Source organism: Ictalurus furcatus, chromosome 7, assembly GCF_023375685.1.
Source record: "Ictalurus furcatus strain D&B chromosome 7, Billie_1.0, whole genome shotgun sequence".
Taxonomy (NCBI): domain Eukaryota; kingdom Metazoa; phylum Chordata; class Actinopteri; order Siluriformes; family Ictaluridae; genus Ictalurus; species Ictalurus furcatus.
This window is the reverse complement of record NC_071261.1, coordinates 20,079,376-20,096,602: the sequence shown is the minus strand read 5'-3', so window position 1 is coordinate 20,096,602 and position 17,227 is coordinate 20,079,376. Positions and strand designations below refer to the sequence as shown.

Below are 17,227 nucleotides of genomic sequence, written 5' to 3'. Positions count from 1 at the left end.
TGACTACTTAATGCACGCTCCTGCACCAACCGGGTGTGTAGTTTGCAGCATCCGATCATTCAGTTTTCTCAGTCATTGAGCGATTGCTAAAGCTGAGACTTTTTTTTAAGCATGTTTTATTTTCTCAGCAGTGAATTACATAGTGTGAATCACCCTGCATGTACAGCAATGAGGAAAAAGTCAGCGACAGCCCAAGAAGCAATCGTATTCATCTGCTGTCACGCGCAGCAGATCCCTGAATCCAACTGATCCTCCATCTATTTGTGTGGGAGTGCGAGGGAAAAATGTAAGTGCAATAATATTGCTTCAATAAGTACTTATTTGGCACGTCGTGCTTTTTTTTCACTATACCATGCCCACGTCTCCCAGACCAATATTTCCTCCACATTTTCTATTAGTTCTCCTTGTTCTTGTTTCCATGCAAAGTAGTGACATTCACAGCTCTCGCCTTTATTTTCATGAGAAAGCAGGATTTGAGGATGAGGCGCACTTTGGCAGGGGATCTCTTCAGGTGAATGTGTGCACCCCTCCAACAATAATCGCAAACGATGAACAACTCTGAAATTTCATGTAGAATTATTCTCTGGTGAAAAATCGGGCTGGCTTGCTAACACTATCTGGTTTATGCCAAATCTTTTTGGACAGGCTGGAGAACAAAATACACAGATTAGATCTCAAGTTAGGGTTAATGGGCTAGATGCATCTAACAGCCTCTGAGATTCACAGAGTTGCAGTAAAAGACTCTACACTGAGCCCCCAATCTGGTGCATGGACTGTGCTGTGAGATTTCTTTTTAAAAAACAGCTATTTTCCCTTCAATCAGAGCTTATACTTCAGCTGCCTAGGTGATTAGGTTATTCTGTGGGTTATGTGGTGTTACGATTGTGCAGAATGAGCGCAGTTACACTGAAGCAGGTTAGCGATGCGTGGGCACTGCTGCTTTATCAGGCTGTCACAGTAACAGCTAACCGGCTGACGGTCGCTGAAAGACGAGCTCTTATTGAGAGGTTTTGTGCTTTCACCTGGAACTCAGGAACCGATTCGGTCACACTGGTCATTACACAATCGTTGTTATTCTCCAATCACGACTGTAATAGAGTTCTCTAAAAGTCACGGATACTCAAACTGTATTGTCGCTACATCATTTGTCCCACTGATATTCATGCTACTTAATGCGGCTATGGCTCAGGTGGTAGAGTGAGTTGTCCACTAATCGTAGGGTTGGCAGTTCGATTCCCAGCCCACATGACTCCACATACCGAAGTGTCCTTGGGTAAGACACTGAACCCCAAGTTGCTCCCGATGGCAAATTAGCGCCTTGAATGGCAGCTCTGCTACTATTGGGGTGTGTGAATGGGTGAATGAGACACAGTGTAAAGCACTTTGGAAAAAAGCGCTATATAAGTGCAGACCATTAATGCGGTTTGGGTCATAGATTTTTAGTCTAAATACATGCACTCACAGCTGTGAGATGACTCCGTGTGGTGTAGAAAAGCTCAGCACCACCCATGTTGCAAAATGGAAGTAGATTGCAACAGCATTTTCCTACAAGAAAGAACAAAATTCCAAAATACTACAAGCGCTGCTGCGACAAAATTCATTGCACAAGTCTAGTTTAACCATTAAGAGTCACTCGCTTAACACGTATACTACTATGTTTATACATGTGTGCACCAGTGAGGCCTTGGGCCACGCTATCACACAGGTGTGCGTGCAGGCTTGTTGCCACGACAACAGGACTTGCCTAGAGCAGTGCTCAGGCCCGCATGTGTTCTCTCGGGTTACAGATTTCATTTTGCGAATGGTTTGATCAGGAACAAGACCACGGTAACAATCTAAATCAACGTGACACAAAAGGGAAAAAAGAAACAAGGCTCAAACTATGACAAAAATCAGTGAGGAATTGTATACTGGTGCAAACACCTGAAAGAGTTTAGAAACTGCATTTAATCAAGTTCAGTCTGATGCGATTCAAATTCTCATTTTAGACTGGAAGATGACGCACGTGGTAGATCAGCTAATCCGAAACAACAACAACCTGTTTCCGATGGGCTTCCGAGGATCGACTTATACAATGAGCTATTCCACACTCACCACTAACACGGTAGCCAATCTTCCCCATTCAAACTGCACTTCAACTTCTTCCTTCCAGTTAAAGCTACAATCTCGTATGCAAGCTCGGGAAAATATTTCTGTTCCAGCGTGCGGGTTTTAAAAAGTTAAAGGCGTGTTTCGTTGAGAAAACCGTGGTGCTTGAGCTCAAAGTTAAAGAAACAAAAGACACTTGGAAGGACGCGAATTTCTTCATGACGACTGATTTTTTTTTTTTTTTTTACAGTCTTTATAAAATATACAATTAAAGAATCATCAAGCCATGTACCGTATATATTACGAATCTAATACCAACAAAGCAGCCTTACAAATGTCTGATCGTGTTGTACGAGTGCTCCCCCTAGAGTGTGTCTCGGTTCATAACAAGCTGCAGTGTTACAGATCCAGAAGCCCAGATACATGCACTTTTTGTTTTACTAAAACAAATGAACACAGCACTTCACACCCAAAGAACTCTAATAAATGTCATGCGAATTTGTCTGGAATTACGTACTTTAAAAGAATTTCGGTTTGGTATGACAGATGTAGAATAATCTGCAGATGCAATTAAACAGGTAGTTTGCTTGGAAGTTTTCGGTTAATACACTAGATGGACACTTGTGATACCCATATGTGGTTCATCCTGAAACTGTTGCTACAAACTGTATAGGATGACTTTCTACACTTTAGCATTAAGATTCTCCTTCACTGGAACCAATAGGCACACAAGATTGGAGTTGAAGAACTCGAGTGGCCTGTACAGAGCCCTGACCTCAACCCCACTGAACACCTTTGTTCTCCTCACCCAACTTCAGTGCCTGACCTCACTAAGGCTCTTGTGGCTGAATGAGCACAAATCCTCATAGCCATGCTCCAAAATCGAATGGAAAGCCTTCCCAGAAGAGCGGAGGTAACTGCAAAAGTGCAAAATTATAACTGAGCTACCACACGGAACAATTTCCATGGGATGTACTTATTTTTTCGTACGACTGTACGTGTTGCAGACGCATACAGTAGGTGGTGTGATGTTCACACTGCCATTTCTTGTTGTTGTTTTGGAACGGGTTACCCCAGACCCATATCAAGAGAAGGTCTTTCAATGAATAATAATTGAACTATAAAAGGGCATATATAAGCTACGGCTGTGGAATTGTTGTTTGTTGTTATGTTTATAGTATTATGAGAACTCATGCAGTAGAGGAATCGGTTATGCAGCTGAAGTCAGAGCTTGCTAAACACAGATTCGTCTACGTATATGTATTTAGCAATAAATTGTTCATTTTTCAGTAGATTATATAGTTTTTTAGATAGAATTTTGATTCGAGGTTAGGCTGGGTTTAGTTTACTCTCCAAATTAAAGTTGCAATCGGACACTGGTATTTTTATGTGCATCTTTTATTATTCATGATGTATTAAATACGTATTACGCAACTTGATAAATCTCAGTCTCACATCTCAGAGTGTTATGCTGTAGCTGTTTTCAAATCTTGACATCATATGCCCCTTTTTCTCAAATAAAAGTATGCATATTGCTATGCTGTACCCATCTGAAACAACTTTCAAAAACTTTATTAAATAGGATAAAGTATCAGAGTATTGACAGTCCGTACAGCTGGTTTCCCCTGCTCCAGTTTAAAGGCCAATCATCAAGCCCTGTATAAGAGCTGAATCAGAAACATTACAGTGGAAAACATACTATACAGTGGCATAAGGTTTCTTTCTCTTACACACTCACTCAGGAGAGGAGTGTTTGGTTGGCCCAGTCTGTGAGTTTTAAATCTGTGTCAAACACCTGAAATCCAAACACACGCTCAAGAACCTCCTCTCCTGTCCGCATTCAGCATCAGTCACATCACGATTTCGGTTTAAATGGATCCGACCAAATCTTCACACCTAAAAAAATAATAATAATAAAAAAAGCAAGAGAGACACAGAGAGACAGAGAGAGAGTGAGAGAGAGAGAGAGGAGAGAAGAAGACCATTAGAGGGTGGATGACAAAATGTAAATAATCACAAGACTGATCTGTGATCTGTATTGTTGCTGTCTGATCAGGTTTCAAAAGAGTGTCTTCATTCGTTTTGTACTCAGGAGGTATTTTTAGATTAGACTAATGTAAAGTGTTAATCAGATATTAACTGCGACTGGAGCAGAGATGTGGACTGTACTGTACAACTCACCTACAGGCTGAACATCTGCTTGATTGATTCCAGCTCGGTTAACTTTCTGGACTTGCTCTGTAAAGGTTTACATTAAAATTAGACACGTGGATGATGATGATGATAATGATGATGACTGAGATAAGTATGCCATTTTATAGCAAGAATAACTTGCAGCTTCCACACTAATGGATATGGTCTGCACACAAGCGGCGCCAGGACAGGGCATATGGAGCTGTTGTGAAAACCCTCTGTTAAATATACATTTATACACACTTACTGTAATCATCTGTGTGAATAAGAGGATGAAAAAATATAGGATAAAAAACCGCTGCGACCGCAGTTACGAAGCCTCCGAATATGAACACTGTCAATTTTCTGTTCGCCATATTTGTTGTCAATTGTCAGAAAAGGACAGACCTGAGGATGATATTTTCTTCCGGGGTAAAAGTTCAGCCAAAAAAAAAACAAAAAAAACCAAAAAAAAACCCACACAATACAAAATAAAAATATTAGAATATAAAAATAAAAAATGATGGTTCAACTGATTAAATACATCGCTATTTTAACACTGAACTTTAGTTCGAAAAAGTTCAATCCTTTAGCTGTATTAACAAAAATAAGAACTTACTAAGGGGATTTTTCTTCCGGGGTAAAGTTCCTCAAATTAAAAAAATGAAAAATAAACACAAAAAAAAATTAAAATACCTAAATAAATTCAATAAACCCCAACTGTCAAGCTCAACCCTTCCAGCTATGTTAAGACGAGTCTACGCTCGGTAACACATGGAAACAATACAAATCAAGCCTAAACTGGGTCCTTTATCTTGGAGAGTGTTCTCTAAATATTCTTCGAGCCCGCCTACATTCCGAACAATTCTGCCGATTGGTGCATTTCTTGGGAGTCCGAGATACTAACCAATCATAGCGCACAAGACGAGCTCCAACCACCCAATCCTAGCGCACGACCCGGCTTTGTCGGAATACGAATCGAACACACTTGCCGTTGCTGTGTCACTTCCGGGTTGTAATTGCATACTTTTTTAGCACATTCGTTTAGCGCGCCTGTCAATTGATTGTTTTTGGAGTGAAGCTCCATAATGGCTTCCAGTAGCACATACCGGTTGAGTTGTTCCATTCCGGGCCATGAGATGGATGTCAGGGGGCTCTCCGCGACGGCTTTCCCTGATGGAGCTTTTGTTTCCGTGTCCAGAGACAGAACAGCCAAAGTCTGGGTGCCGCACTCAAGGTAACCGGCTCGCTATCTGTCCATCAGCCCGCTGTAGTGTACAGAGCGGAGATGTGTCTGACACTGTATATAACTTAACTCTTATCAATGTTCAACACGTTAACGAACTGATCACGTGACATGATGTACTAACAGTTATCTGTTAGAGAATGAGCTAGCTTCTGGGAAAGTGTGCGATTTAAAGGTCCTCACTCTTATCAGATCTGGAAAAATATAAAGATGCAGAAGACCGTTTAAAAAAAAAATGTAAAGATGCAGAAGACAGTTTGGAAAAAAAATGTAAAGATGCAGAAGACTGTTTGTAAAAATGTAAAGATGCAGATGATAGAAAATGGATGTTGTGTTTTCACAGTAAGACTCTGAGGTTCTCAGTCTGTTATTTGTTTAGAAGTTGGCTTGTTTTCTGCATTTCCCTTTGGACATTTTACAAGCAAGAGATGAACTCAGCCTATTTTTATAAGCTTATGTGGTCTGAATATCATCTTATACCAGATACTCATGTGCTATTGACCTTCTCATAAGCGAGGGGGCTTCAACTTTTTTTTTTTACAGTTAGGGACCCCTTTAACTTAAAAAAATGCATGTTCTCCCCGTGCTGCGGGGGTTTTCTCCGGGTACTCCGGTTTCCTCCCCCAGTATAAAGACATGCGTGCTAGGCTGATTGGCATGTCCAAAGTGTCTGTAGTGTATGAATGGGTGTGTGAGTGTGTATGTGATTGTGCCCTGCGATGGATTGGCACCCTGTCCAGGGTGTACCCTGCCTCGTACCCCATGCTCCCTGGGATAGGCTCCAGGTTCCCCGCAGCCCTGAAGGATAAGCAGTATAGAAGATGGATGGTTGGATGGATTGTTTAAATATGTACAATTTCTTTTTTTATATTTTTATTTCTGCGCTCATATAACCCATTTTTGTTCAGATTGTCATTCGATTCCAGTTATTTCTAAGCGCAGTACGTTGATCGTTGCGATGTGATTTTACACACCGTGTGGTCACATGCATGATTAAGGTACTATTAAGGTACGTTGACACACACAGCGACCCGTGGTGACAGAGTGACCGGAGACCATTCATTTTCGACAAGAGCTGCCGTATTCCATCGGCATGAGCGAGTAGATGCGGGCGTGATGCGGCAAAGTGACGCGACAAAGTCGAGAAAAGTTTAAGTTTATGCAAATTTGGAGTAACTTTGTGCAGCAACTACCAATGGGAGTGAAGACAGTAGAACGCATGTGATATGTGAGCCACCATGCTGCCTGCGAATCCGTATTGTTTCGTGGATGCAGACAGACCGCAGTGGCAAAAAGCTCACATTGCTTTTCGTCCATCTTGTAGGATATGATGCAGATATATGTGTGTGGCTGTGGATGAGGTGGTAGAGCGGCTTGTCCACTAATCGTAGGCCCACATGACTCCACATGCCGAAGTGTCCTCGGGCAAGACACTGAACCCCAAGTTGCTCTCGATGGCAAGCTAGCGCCTTGCATGGCAGCTCTGCTACCACTGGTGTGTGAGTGTGTGTGTGAACAAGTGAATGAGAACCAGTGTAAAGCGCTAAGGTTAAAAAGGCGCTATATAAGTGCAGACCATTTATGCTGGTGAATTTTATTTACAAACGCTCTTCAACCAGAACACTGAATTTTTATAGCTAGTAAACTTGTTTGTTGTCAAAAGTGGAATGCCAGTTGCTCCACCCACTGATAAATGTTACTATGGCAACCAGTAGTAGGAACGCCTACTGGCGACTTCAAAGTAGAGCGACTTGCTTTATGTGTGAATGTATTTTAAGTCAAAATAGCACATAGAATAGGTAAAACACAACAAATCAAATACAATTCAGTTTTTCTGCCCTGATATTGATCATCAGCTAAGAATGTAAGAAAAGCCTGTAAAATTCTTTTTTTTTCTGACAAAAAAAGAGCAAGAACCGTGCTGTGAAGCCGGAGTAGTGTGAAACGGAAACAAGGCAAACCGTCTCTTGTCTCCTTCCCTGTAGTGAGAACAGGGGTTACACGGAGATGCACTGCATGAATGGCCACACCAACTTCGTGTCCTGCGTGTGCATCATCGCCCCCAACGAGACGTACCCCCGCGGCCTCATTGTCACCGGCGGCAACGACCACAACATCTGCGTCTTCTCTCTGGACCGGCCGGATCCACTCTTCACTCTAAAGGGACATAAAAACACAGGTGCTGTTAGCGGCTTCTTTTCTCTTTTTTTTTTTTTTTTTTTTTTTTACACATCAAGGAAGTCTGTTTGTGTAACCTGATACAGTCCAGTGCAGCGATTTCCCTTCTCTAATACACCCTGATCCAACTAGTTCATCACCAGGTTATGTAGGTGTGTGTCAGAGTGAGGAAATCTGCCTGAAGTGGAACGTGAGCAGTTTACACAATCACTATTGTGCATGCTGTCTACGATATTCATGAGTGACTATACTCATCATCATGACCAGTGTTCAGCATCATGCCCACTGTAGTGAGAGCTCAGTGTGAATGAGAAGACCTGACTTTAAGGGTGAACTTGACAAATGAGAAAGACGTGTGTGTCACAGACCACAGATTGATTTCGGTTACTGATGGTAAATTAGAAACATGGGCAAGTACTATGATGGCTAAATTATCTCTAATCTTTCAAACATTAGCCAGCATAACACTTATCACAGTACAGACTGTCCTCATTTTCATCAGTCTGAATAGCGTATGTGTTTTGTTTTGGGGTTTTTTTGGCAGTTTTTCCATTTTTTATATATATATATATATATATATATATATATATATATATAACACATAATTTTATATATAAAATATGTATTATTTATATTTATTTAATATTTATTTATATATGAAATATTATACGTGTGTGTGTGTGTGTGTGTGTGTGTGTATATATATATATATATATATATATATATATATATAAATGCCCAGCAACTTGCAGGAACTTGTACTTACAGTTAAATACATCGAGGGATCATTCAAGTCTCTGTTCTAGGGTGCAACTAACGATTATTTTCATAATTGATTAGTTGGCCGATTATTTATTTCGATTAATCCAATGGGGGCAAACTTTCAGTACCATTTTTTCGTTTATTTAAAACAAAATCCAGAAACTGGGCGTTACAAATATAAACTTCAGACTCAAACTTTACACAACTGTTTATCCAATTATATAAGACTGAAAAGAACCCAATACACACACACACCAGAATATATATTATTAATTTAGGACTGTAGTTTAATTCAGTGCTTTTTGTGCATCCATAAAAAATAATGCATAAATACTTATGTATATAAAATAAACTAAGTATATAACTAAGTATACAAACAGTAAACTGAAGAAAGTCATTGTCGGTGACTCTGGGTATGTGCTAAAGCTAGCGGCGTCACGTTACGTGTGTATGAGATCATGCGCCGTCGACTAGGAAAAGGCTTATACTTCCGGTTAGTAAAAAAAACGCTAGTGTTATATTTGAGATGATATTATCTTTCTAATATCCACACATTAGACCATAGAGTACATAGTGTAAGTGTACAGTACTTCATTTGGGATACAACTTTAATATTTACTCTCCGAGGTGTGTTTTCGGAACAGAAGTAACGTAGTGAGTAAACACACCCTGTGCCGTGCGCAGACCAACTAATCGATAACGAGATTCGTTGACAACGATTTTCATAATCGATTATTATTGATTTTATCATTTAGTTGTTGCAGCTCTACTCTGTTCATGTGCTCACATCACTCCATGAAGCTGTCTGATGCAGAAAATCACCTAACGACGTCATAAAATATGAGATTATAGAGTAGCCAATCAGTTTGGAAATGGAGATTAGAGTAGAGACGTAAAGATTGGTTCTCTCGACAGACCTCCATGAGATAAGGAAAATTGTAAAAATCCATCTAAACGCCAGAACGTAATTGTGTTGTGCGCAGTGTGTACGCTCTCAGCTGGGAAGTTCGGGACGTTGCTGAGTGGATCATGGGACACAACGGCCAAAGTCTGGCTTAGTGACAAATGCATGATGACCTTACAGGTGAGCTCAGGTTGAGATCTTGACTGGTATTGTGCAATCAGTTTAATAGATGAAAAGCATTATTCATTCATAAGCGCTGTTGATGCTGTATATGCACAAACACTGTTTGTTTATTTGTTTGTTTGTTTGTTTAATCTTGCTGGATGGCAGGGACACACAGCAGCAGTGTGGGCGGTTGTCATTTTGCCAGAGCAGGGTCTTATGCTCACAGGATCGGCTGACAAAACCATTAAACTCTGGAAAGCAGGTCGATGTGAGAGAACATACTCGGGTGAGTCTTCATTTCTTTTTTGTATGATGAGGTAGTAAGGAGGACGAAGGAGTAATCATTACTGGTCATGCTGTTAGAGGCAAATAATTAACAGTGGGGTGGTGTGATGAGGTCCAGTGTGAAGCAGAGTTACTTTTACCACCCCGAGGTTTATTATTTTCCGATTACAACAAATTCCCAGAGATTGCATTATTATTTTTTTCAATCAGTGTACAGCATGGCATGGTTTCAAACCTTTTTATAGCTAAGTTTAATGTTGTGGAACGTCTGCGAGACAAGTTCCTGTTGTAACTTATAATTTTATATCAGCTATAAACAGTAATTCCATCACCATCCAGTAATTTTGAAATTTGACTGGTTTGCATCTATTTAATTTGCCCGTATAGCCCCAGGTAGATCTGTATTGAAACAGTGAAGCGCAGACACACATTCAGATTACACAACAGGTGTGACACTAATGGTGAATTGGAGCTTGTCTGTGTCTGATAACAAGTTTTCATTGTTACATTACCTAGGTTGACTGAGGACTGTTTGGAGAAATACAAATTAAGTAAAAAGTAACGAGCTCCGGAATTATTTAAACTTATACACTAACCTAACACTTTATTAGCAGGTAATGTTCACATCAACCATCAGAATGGGGGGAAAATGTGATCTCAGTGATTCTGACCGTGGCATGATTGTTTGCGCCAGTTGGACCGGTTTGAATATTTCTATAACTGTTGATCTCCTGGGATTTTCACACACAACAGTGTCTAGAGTTTACTCAGAGTGGTGCATTAAAGAAAAAACATCCAGTAAGCTGCAGTTCTTCGGTTGGAAACTCCTCGTTTAATAGAGGTCAATGGAGAATAGCCAGACTGGTTAGAGCTGACAAACTCTGTACAATTCTGATGAGTTAGAAATCATCTTAAAATGCATAAAACGTCAAACCTTGAGGCAGATGAGCTGCAACAGCAGGAGACCACATCAGGTTCCTCTTCTACATCTGAGCTGACAGAAAGGCTACAGTAACTCAGATAAACACTCTGTACAATTGTGATGAACAGAAAAGCATCTCAGAATGCACAACACGTCGAACCTTGAGGCGGATGAGCTACAACAGCAGAAGACCACGTCGGGTTCCTCTTCTATAAGCCAAGAACAGAAATCTGAGGCTGCAGTGGGCACAGACTCACCAAAACTGGACAGTTGAAGATGGAAAAACGTAGCCTGGTCTGATGAATCTCGATTATTTCTGAGGCACACAGATGGTAGGGTCAGAATTTGGCACCAACAGCATGAATCCATGGACCCAGTCTGCCTTGTGTTAACAGTCCAGGCTGGTGGAGGTGGTGTGATAATGTGGGGAATGTTATCTTGGCACATTTTTAGCCCGTTAATACCATCAATCATCGCTTGAATGCCATAGCCTATTTGAGTATTGTTGTTGACCATGTGCATCCCTTCACGGCCCTAATTTAACATCTTCTAATGGCTGCTTCCAGCATGTTAATGCACCATGTCACAAAGCAAACATCATCTCAAACTGGTTTCATGATCATGACAATGAGCTCAGTGTTCTTCAGTGGTCTTCCCAGTCACCGGATCTGAATCCAATAGAAGAACTTTGGAATGAGGTAGAGTCGGAGATCCACAGCATGAAAGTGCACCTGAAAAATCTGCAGGAATTACGTGATGCGATCATGTCAACATGGACCAGAATCTCACAGGAATGTTTCCAACATCTTGTGGAGTCCATGTCACGAAGAACTGAGTCTGTTTTAAGAGCAAAAGGCAGCCCTACCCAGTATTAGAATAGTGTTCCTAATGAAGTGCTCAGTGAGTGTGTATACAGTATACTGGAGTTTAATATATACTGGTTTGAGATCACAGGACTTGTTGATAGAAGCCTATCCATGTATCAATCACAAGTAGGGCTTAAATAGTAAAAAAATTTGCATTTTGTTCAACAGTAGGGTCAGTAATGCCAAGTTCGGGTTTTGTGTTGCAGGTCATGAAGACTGTGTCCGAGGACTAGCTGTGCTGAACAACCAGGAGTTTTTCTCCTGTAGCAATGACGCCAGCATCAGACGATGGATGGTGACGGGAGAATGCGTCCAAGTCTATTACAGTCACACCAACTACATCTACAGCTTGGCTGTCTTCCCCAATGGACAAGGTGCAGATACAGTGGATTTCTAACATAAATTAACAAATGAGAAGGGAAGGATGTAGAGAGACTGTAGTCATATGTGCTCTCATATGGGGAAAACAAGGAAAATTTCAAGGTAGTTTTCATGAGTGGTCATGAGGTCTGGATGCTGTACCACGACTTCATCAGTCCAGGAAAGTTCTCTTAATGTCATATACAAATAGCATATTATGTTCTTTCTCTGTTAGACTTCGTAAGCACAGGAGAGGACCGGACAGTCCGTATCTGGAAAAATGGTGAATGCGCTCAGACCATCCGTCTGCCTGCCCAGTCAGTCTGGTGCTGCTGTGTGCTTCCCAACGGAGACATTGTTATAGGGGCAAGGTATCATCTACACTCTCTGATTAAGTACCTAAATTGTGCTTGTACACATGAAACTAATTACAGAGGACTATACCTGTAATAAGGCTGTCGAGTTTTGCAGATTAGTGAAGACATAAATAACGTTGGTTTGACATCCACAGCGACGGCATGATCCGAGTGTTTACTGAGAGCGAGGAACGTGTAGCGAGTGCTCAGGATCTGCAAGCATTCGAGGAAGAGCTCTCCAAAGCCACGATAGACCCCAAGACTGGAGACCTGGGAGACATCAAGATAGAGGAGTTACCAGGCAAAGAGCATTTAAACGAGCCAGGTGAGCAGAGCTTGCGTCTATGTTCAGGACAAAACCTGTTTTAGTGATAATGACTTGGGAGATGTCTTAGATATCATAATTAAATAATTAATAAATAATTAATATTAGTGAAGGTGTGCCAGAGCATCATGGCAGTTCAAATTGACCTCCCTGTATTTACCATAGACATATGTGCCAGAAACCCAACAAAGCTGAAGTAATGAAGGTAGAGTTAAAGATGTGTGAGCGTGTGTGTGTGTGTGTGTGTGTTTAGGGAATCGAGATGGACAGACACGGCTCATAAAGGAAGGCGGTAATGTCGAGGCGTACCAGTGGAGCATGAGTGACAGCCGCTGGATGAAGATTGGAGATGTGGTGGGCGGCTCCTCCAAACAGAGCTCTAAGAGCATAATGTATGAGGGCAAGGTAGGAAACGTACATTAACATCATTAATACTGTGTATTGTGGGGGTTAGGGGTTTTTTTCCCCCCCCAAAGATTTATAAAAAACAAATGTTATAAAGATATTTTCCTGAGGCTAGTCTTTAGTCTTTTAATGTTAGTGATTAGATTTGTGAATGATTTTTTTTTCCCCACCAAAAATGAAAAGTGTAGCTTTATTGCCAGAACTCAGATTTTACAGTTCTTACAAAAACATTTATTATTAAGTCTCAGATATGTTAAGCATGCTTTATAGTCCATATATGCTTTTACAGTTCCGGTTATTAAACTTACAGGTGAGAATTCATACCATGTCGGGTTATGTGGAATGCAACATTATTTAACTGTATACGAAACAACCGAATAAATCAACATACTGTAACAAGGTCATCCATAACGTTTTCACTGTTACTCTCTGTCCTCCTTCAGGAATACGATTTTGTTTTCTCTATCGATATAAACGAGGGTGCGCCCTCCATGAAGCTGCCCTATAATGTGACCGAAGACCCCTGGCTGGCAGCACATAACTTTCTGCAGAAGAATGACCTGAACCCCATGTTCCTGGACCAGGTGGCTAACTTCATCATCGAGAACACCAAGGGACACACGCTGGGCCCAGCACCAGCCACCGCTGTTGATCCATTTACAGGCAAGCTGCCCACTGCTACTGTTTCTCTCTCACACTCAGTACGTTTACATGGACAACAATAATCCAATATTAACCCGATACAGACAATACTCTGATTAAGAAACGACCATGTAAACAGAGATCATTGATTACCTTAAGCCGACTAAAGTTATGCTCAAAGTAAACACAAATCGAATTAAGACATGTGGAGTACTCCTATTTTAGTCGCATTATGGATGTGTATTACAGACATGTAAACACCTTAATCACATTATTAACGTCGTGTGAGAGTTTTCACCGCATTTTGCGACAGGACACGTACACACACGGCAGTGCTCAACCGTTTGATGGTAAACAAGAGAGCACGGCTGCATCCGAAACCACGTACTTACCTACTATATAGTAGGTTAAATACATGTATCTCAGCTACTATATAGTAGGTAAGTGCACGGTTTGGGATGCAGCCCATGGCTTCAAGCAGTCGTCTATTTGCACGTATGGCATGACAAATAATTAACTGCACTTGAAGCTTTCGTAAAAATAAAAACACAAAACTGTATACAGTACCAAAATGAAGACGAGCTGTATGTTGATACGTGAAATTCTGGAGGGAACGTCGGACGGCGTGGTGGGGTGACAAAATGACGTGTGCTGTTAATCCATCTATGTTCTATAACATGTAAAACACGAATATGAAAGGAGTATTCGAAAAGCAACTCATGTAAACACCTTAATCACAATACTGTCTTATTCAGAATAAGGTCAGTAATTAGATTACTGCTGTCCATGTAAACGTAGTCAATGTTACTGCTTCCAAGTAGAATCTCTTTAAGAAGTTAAGAACATTTAACTTTCCCTAAAGCTCTTTAGAGTATACATGTTTCTTATCTATTAAATTAGATATTTGGGTCATGCCACATCTTTTCCTCTGCGCCTTTTTTTTTTTTTTTTAGGGGCAGGACGTTATATTCCAGGGTCAGCAGACCCAAGACAAGGCTTTGGAGCAGACCCCTTCACAGGTAGCTCTATTTTCAGTAGGACAGTGTTGTTCGTGATACCCATTTTAAGGAGCTAAAAAAAATTCTGAAAATGAATAATAATAATAATGAATGATGTCATTTTATTGTGAAAAATGAAGCATGATTCTTTAGTTAAGCTCCGATTGTCAGTTTCTCAAACATAAATAAACAGCAGAGATGGAAATGAGTAAGCAATCATGATGGGGTGCTGATGAGGTGATGTGAGCGGAGGGACGTTGCCCTCCGAAGTTCATGATTTTCGAATAATGTTCCAGTAATTTTCACAGACCTTGTTCTTTAAAATAAGCCGTCCCTTTTCAAATCGGTTAATTTTATCTTAGTATGAATATGTACTATATATTTGGCGTACTATATAAATGTGTACGTATGTTTTTGTAGGTGCCGGGCGATACATACCCGGATCAGGAGCTGCACCTCCAGCGTCTACAGGTGTGGCTGATCCCTTCACAGGTACGACACAATCTCACATTATATGTGCAGACACCTTTTTTAATAAAAAAATTATACACATACAAATATGTCTTTTTATGTGTCCTCAGGTGGCAGTGCCTACTCTTCTGCTGCTCTCCAGAAGTCCGTCACAAATATTTATTTCCCGAAAACGGACGGAGTTATGTTTGAACAGGCCAATGCTACGCAGATCCTTGGTTAGTCTTCTGCTCAAAGCTAAATGATCCGTAGATAAAGATTGTAAGTACTGATTATGAATAAAAGGAAATTCCCAAATATGTATGTGTTAGCTAAGCTGCGGGAGCTGAACGGCAACACTCCGGAGGACCACAGGCTGAGCGATGAGGTGTTGGGAAGTCTGGAGAAACTGCTGCTCACAGTCTCGGACACGAACAGCCAAGATCAGCCTACAGCAGAACAAATCAGCATCCTGTGGAGGACCTGCCACTGGCCTGAAGGTAATACACATATATAAGTTTTCTAGCAGGAATTATTGTTTCCTTTGTAATTGTGCTAATTCGTTATCATGGGAGCGCAAGGTAATATGGAATAAAAAAGTTTCCTTTAGGCCTTCAGTGTCACATACTTGTCTTGATTGAGTCGACTGTAATATTAGCAGTTAGCTTCTTTAATCTGTTCTTTGCTCTAGGTGTAGCATATCAGGTGCCTTTCAAATCAGGTATCATATGATTTCCTGTTGGCCTACATTACATTATCATGCCTCTAACTTGGTTAGGAAGTGAGTTGCAAGCCTTGATAACGTCCTGACGATTATAATTTGCTGCAAATGACCTACAAAGGCATTATAGCATGGAAATAAACATTTAGGCTTGCTTTTTTGTGCCAATGCCATGTGATACTCAGTGTAAATGCCTATCTGCAGTACATCTGATTGTCAGGGGTGTCACATTTAAACAGCTGTATGAACAACACTTCATAAATCCTCTCTGTACTGGATATTTAGTATTGTTCATAGTAGGACTCTAGCAGGCATCGTAACATCGATTGTTTCTGTAACTCTCCACAGATATCGTCTTCCCCGTACTGGACATTCTGCGTATGGCTGTGCGCCACCCTGAGATCAATGCTCAGATGTGTGGAGGAACAGAAGGTGCCAGCCTCTGTAACCACCTGCTGGGCCTCATGTCTCCTGAGGGTCGGGCGGCCAATCAAATGCTGTCTTTGCGTACTTTCTGTAACTGTTTCTCTGGATCCCGTGGCCGCTCTCTGCTCCTGGGCCAGAGGGAAGCAGTGCTATCCCGGGCCGTCGAGCTCCGCACTGTCTGTAATAAAAACATCCACGTGGCTCTGGCCACTCTGGTGCTGAACTACGCAGGTGTGCTGTATGGCCAAGATGTTGAGATCGAGGCCAAAGCCCAGTGTTTATCAGTGGCTAGCAGTGCTCTGGAGGTAGTGCAGGACAAAGAGGCTGTGTTTAGGCTCCTAGTGGCGCTTGGAACTACAGTGTCTGGAGACAGCACGGCTAAAGATCTGGCACGCTCGCTAGGAGTTGCATCGCAGATCACAAAGTATGCCAGCGTGTCTGACCCAGCTAAAGTGGGCGAGTGCTGTCGACTGTTGCTGGATGAACTGCAGTGATGTCACACAGAGCACATATCTGCCTGCAACTGTTTTACATGATCCTCTTACGTTGCAGCCACTCAGCACTTAGTTTCTGTTTAACTGTTTCTGCTTCCTGGTGGTGAATGGCTGAATGAATGCATGATATGATATGAATAAAACAATAATGTATAGTAATCCCTCCTAATGCAATGTCACAGCACCACATTATCCCCTCTGTCAGGATTATATAGAAGAGACCGAGTGAGGTGAAATATCTGTTAAAGGCAACTGGTTAGTAGGATCAAACTCACTAAACCTAATCCTGAGTCTAGATATATAAATAAATATATATCCTTATCCTTATCCTGGGAAAACCTTTCACGTGGTGACATTCTCTACTATATATATATATATATATATAGTTCATCATTGTAACGTAAATATCCAACATGATCAAAGAATGATATTCATGGTGCTAGAAAAACACACTTAGTAAGG

At 41.1% G+C, this 17,227-nt stretch overlaps 2 protein-coding genes across 3 annotated transcripts; one reads left to right on the top strand and one right to left on the bottom strand.

Annotated features, from left to right (window-relative positions):
• Window positions 1-3,642: 3,642 nt before the first annotated feature.
• Window positions 3,643-5,261, bottom strand: smim20 (small integral membrane protein 20). Of its 2 annotated transcripts, XM_053629227.1 has the most exons (4): window positions 4,880-5,261; window positions 4,529-4,684; window positions 4,270-4,326; window positions 3,643-3,984 (listed from the first exon to the last, which is right to left on the bottom strand). In XM_053629227.1, the coding sequence occupies exons 2-4, from the start codon at window positions 4,635-4,637 to the stop codon at window positions 3,944-3,946; spliced, it is 207 nt and encodes a 68-aa protein (XP_053485202.1). In that variant the 5' UTR covers window positions 4,638-4,684; window positions 4,880-5,261; the 3' UTR covers window positions 3,643-3,943. The 2 variants fall into 2 exon arrangements, with proteins under 2 accessions (XP_053485202.1, XP_053485200.1); XM_053629225.1 differs by lacking the exon at window positions 4,880-5,261 and having other exon boundaries at window positions 4,529-4,850.
• Window positions 5,237-17,203, top strand: plaa (phospholipase A2-activating protein). The gene is made up of 14 exons (XM_053629224.1): window positions 5,237-5,497; window positions 7,492-7,685; window positions 9,430-9,530; window positions 9,681-9,801; window positions 11,795-11,962; window positions 12,184-12,319; window positions 12,460-12,629; window positions 12,883-13,034; window positions 13,478-13,697; window positions 14,630-14,695; window positions 15,095-15,166; window positions 15,256-15,363; window positions 15,457-15,624; window positions 16,194-17,203. Exons 1-14 carry the CDS (start codon window positions 5,349-5,351, stop codon window positions 16,763-16,765), a joined length of 2,397 nt encoding a protein of 798 aa, XP_053485199.1. The 5' UTR covers window positions 5,237-5,348; the 3' UTR covers window positions 16,766-17,203.
• Window positions 17,204-17,227: the final 24 nt, after the last annotated feature.

Excerpts from the sequence above, each read along its gene's own strand:
- smim20 (XM_053629227.1), bottom strand. The coding sequence starts at position 4,637 with ATGGCGAACAGAAAATTGACAGTGTTCATATTCGGAGGCTTCGTAACT. Across the intron at positions 4,327-4,528 it reads TATTCACACAGATGATTACA|AGCAAGTCCAGAAAGTTAAC; the intron begins GTAAGTGTGTAT and ends AAACCTTTACAG. Across the intron at positions 3,985-4,269 it reads AGCAGATGTTCAGCCTGTAG|GTGTGAAGATTTGGTCGGAT; the intron begins GTGAGTTGTACA and ends TTATTTTTTTAG.
- plaa (XM_053629224.1), top strand. The coding sequence starts at position 5,349 with ATGGCTTCCAGTAGCACATACCGGTTGAGTTGTTCCATTCCGGGCCAT. Across the intron at positions 7,686-9,429 it reads AAAGGGACATAAAAACACAG|TGTGTACGCTCTCAGCTGGG; the intron begins GTGCTGTTAGCG and ends TGTTGTGCGCAG. Across the intron at positions 15,364-15,456 it reads CAATGCTACGCAGATCCTTG|CTAAGCTGCGGGAGCTGAAC; the intron begins GTTAGTCTTCTG and ends TGTATGTGTTAG.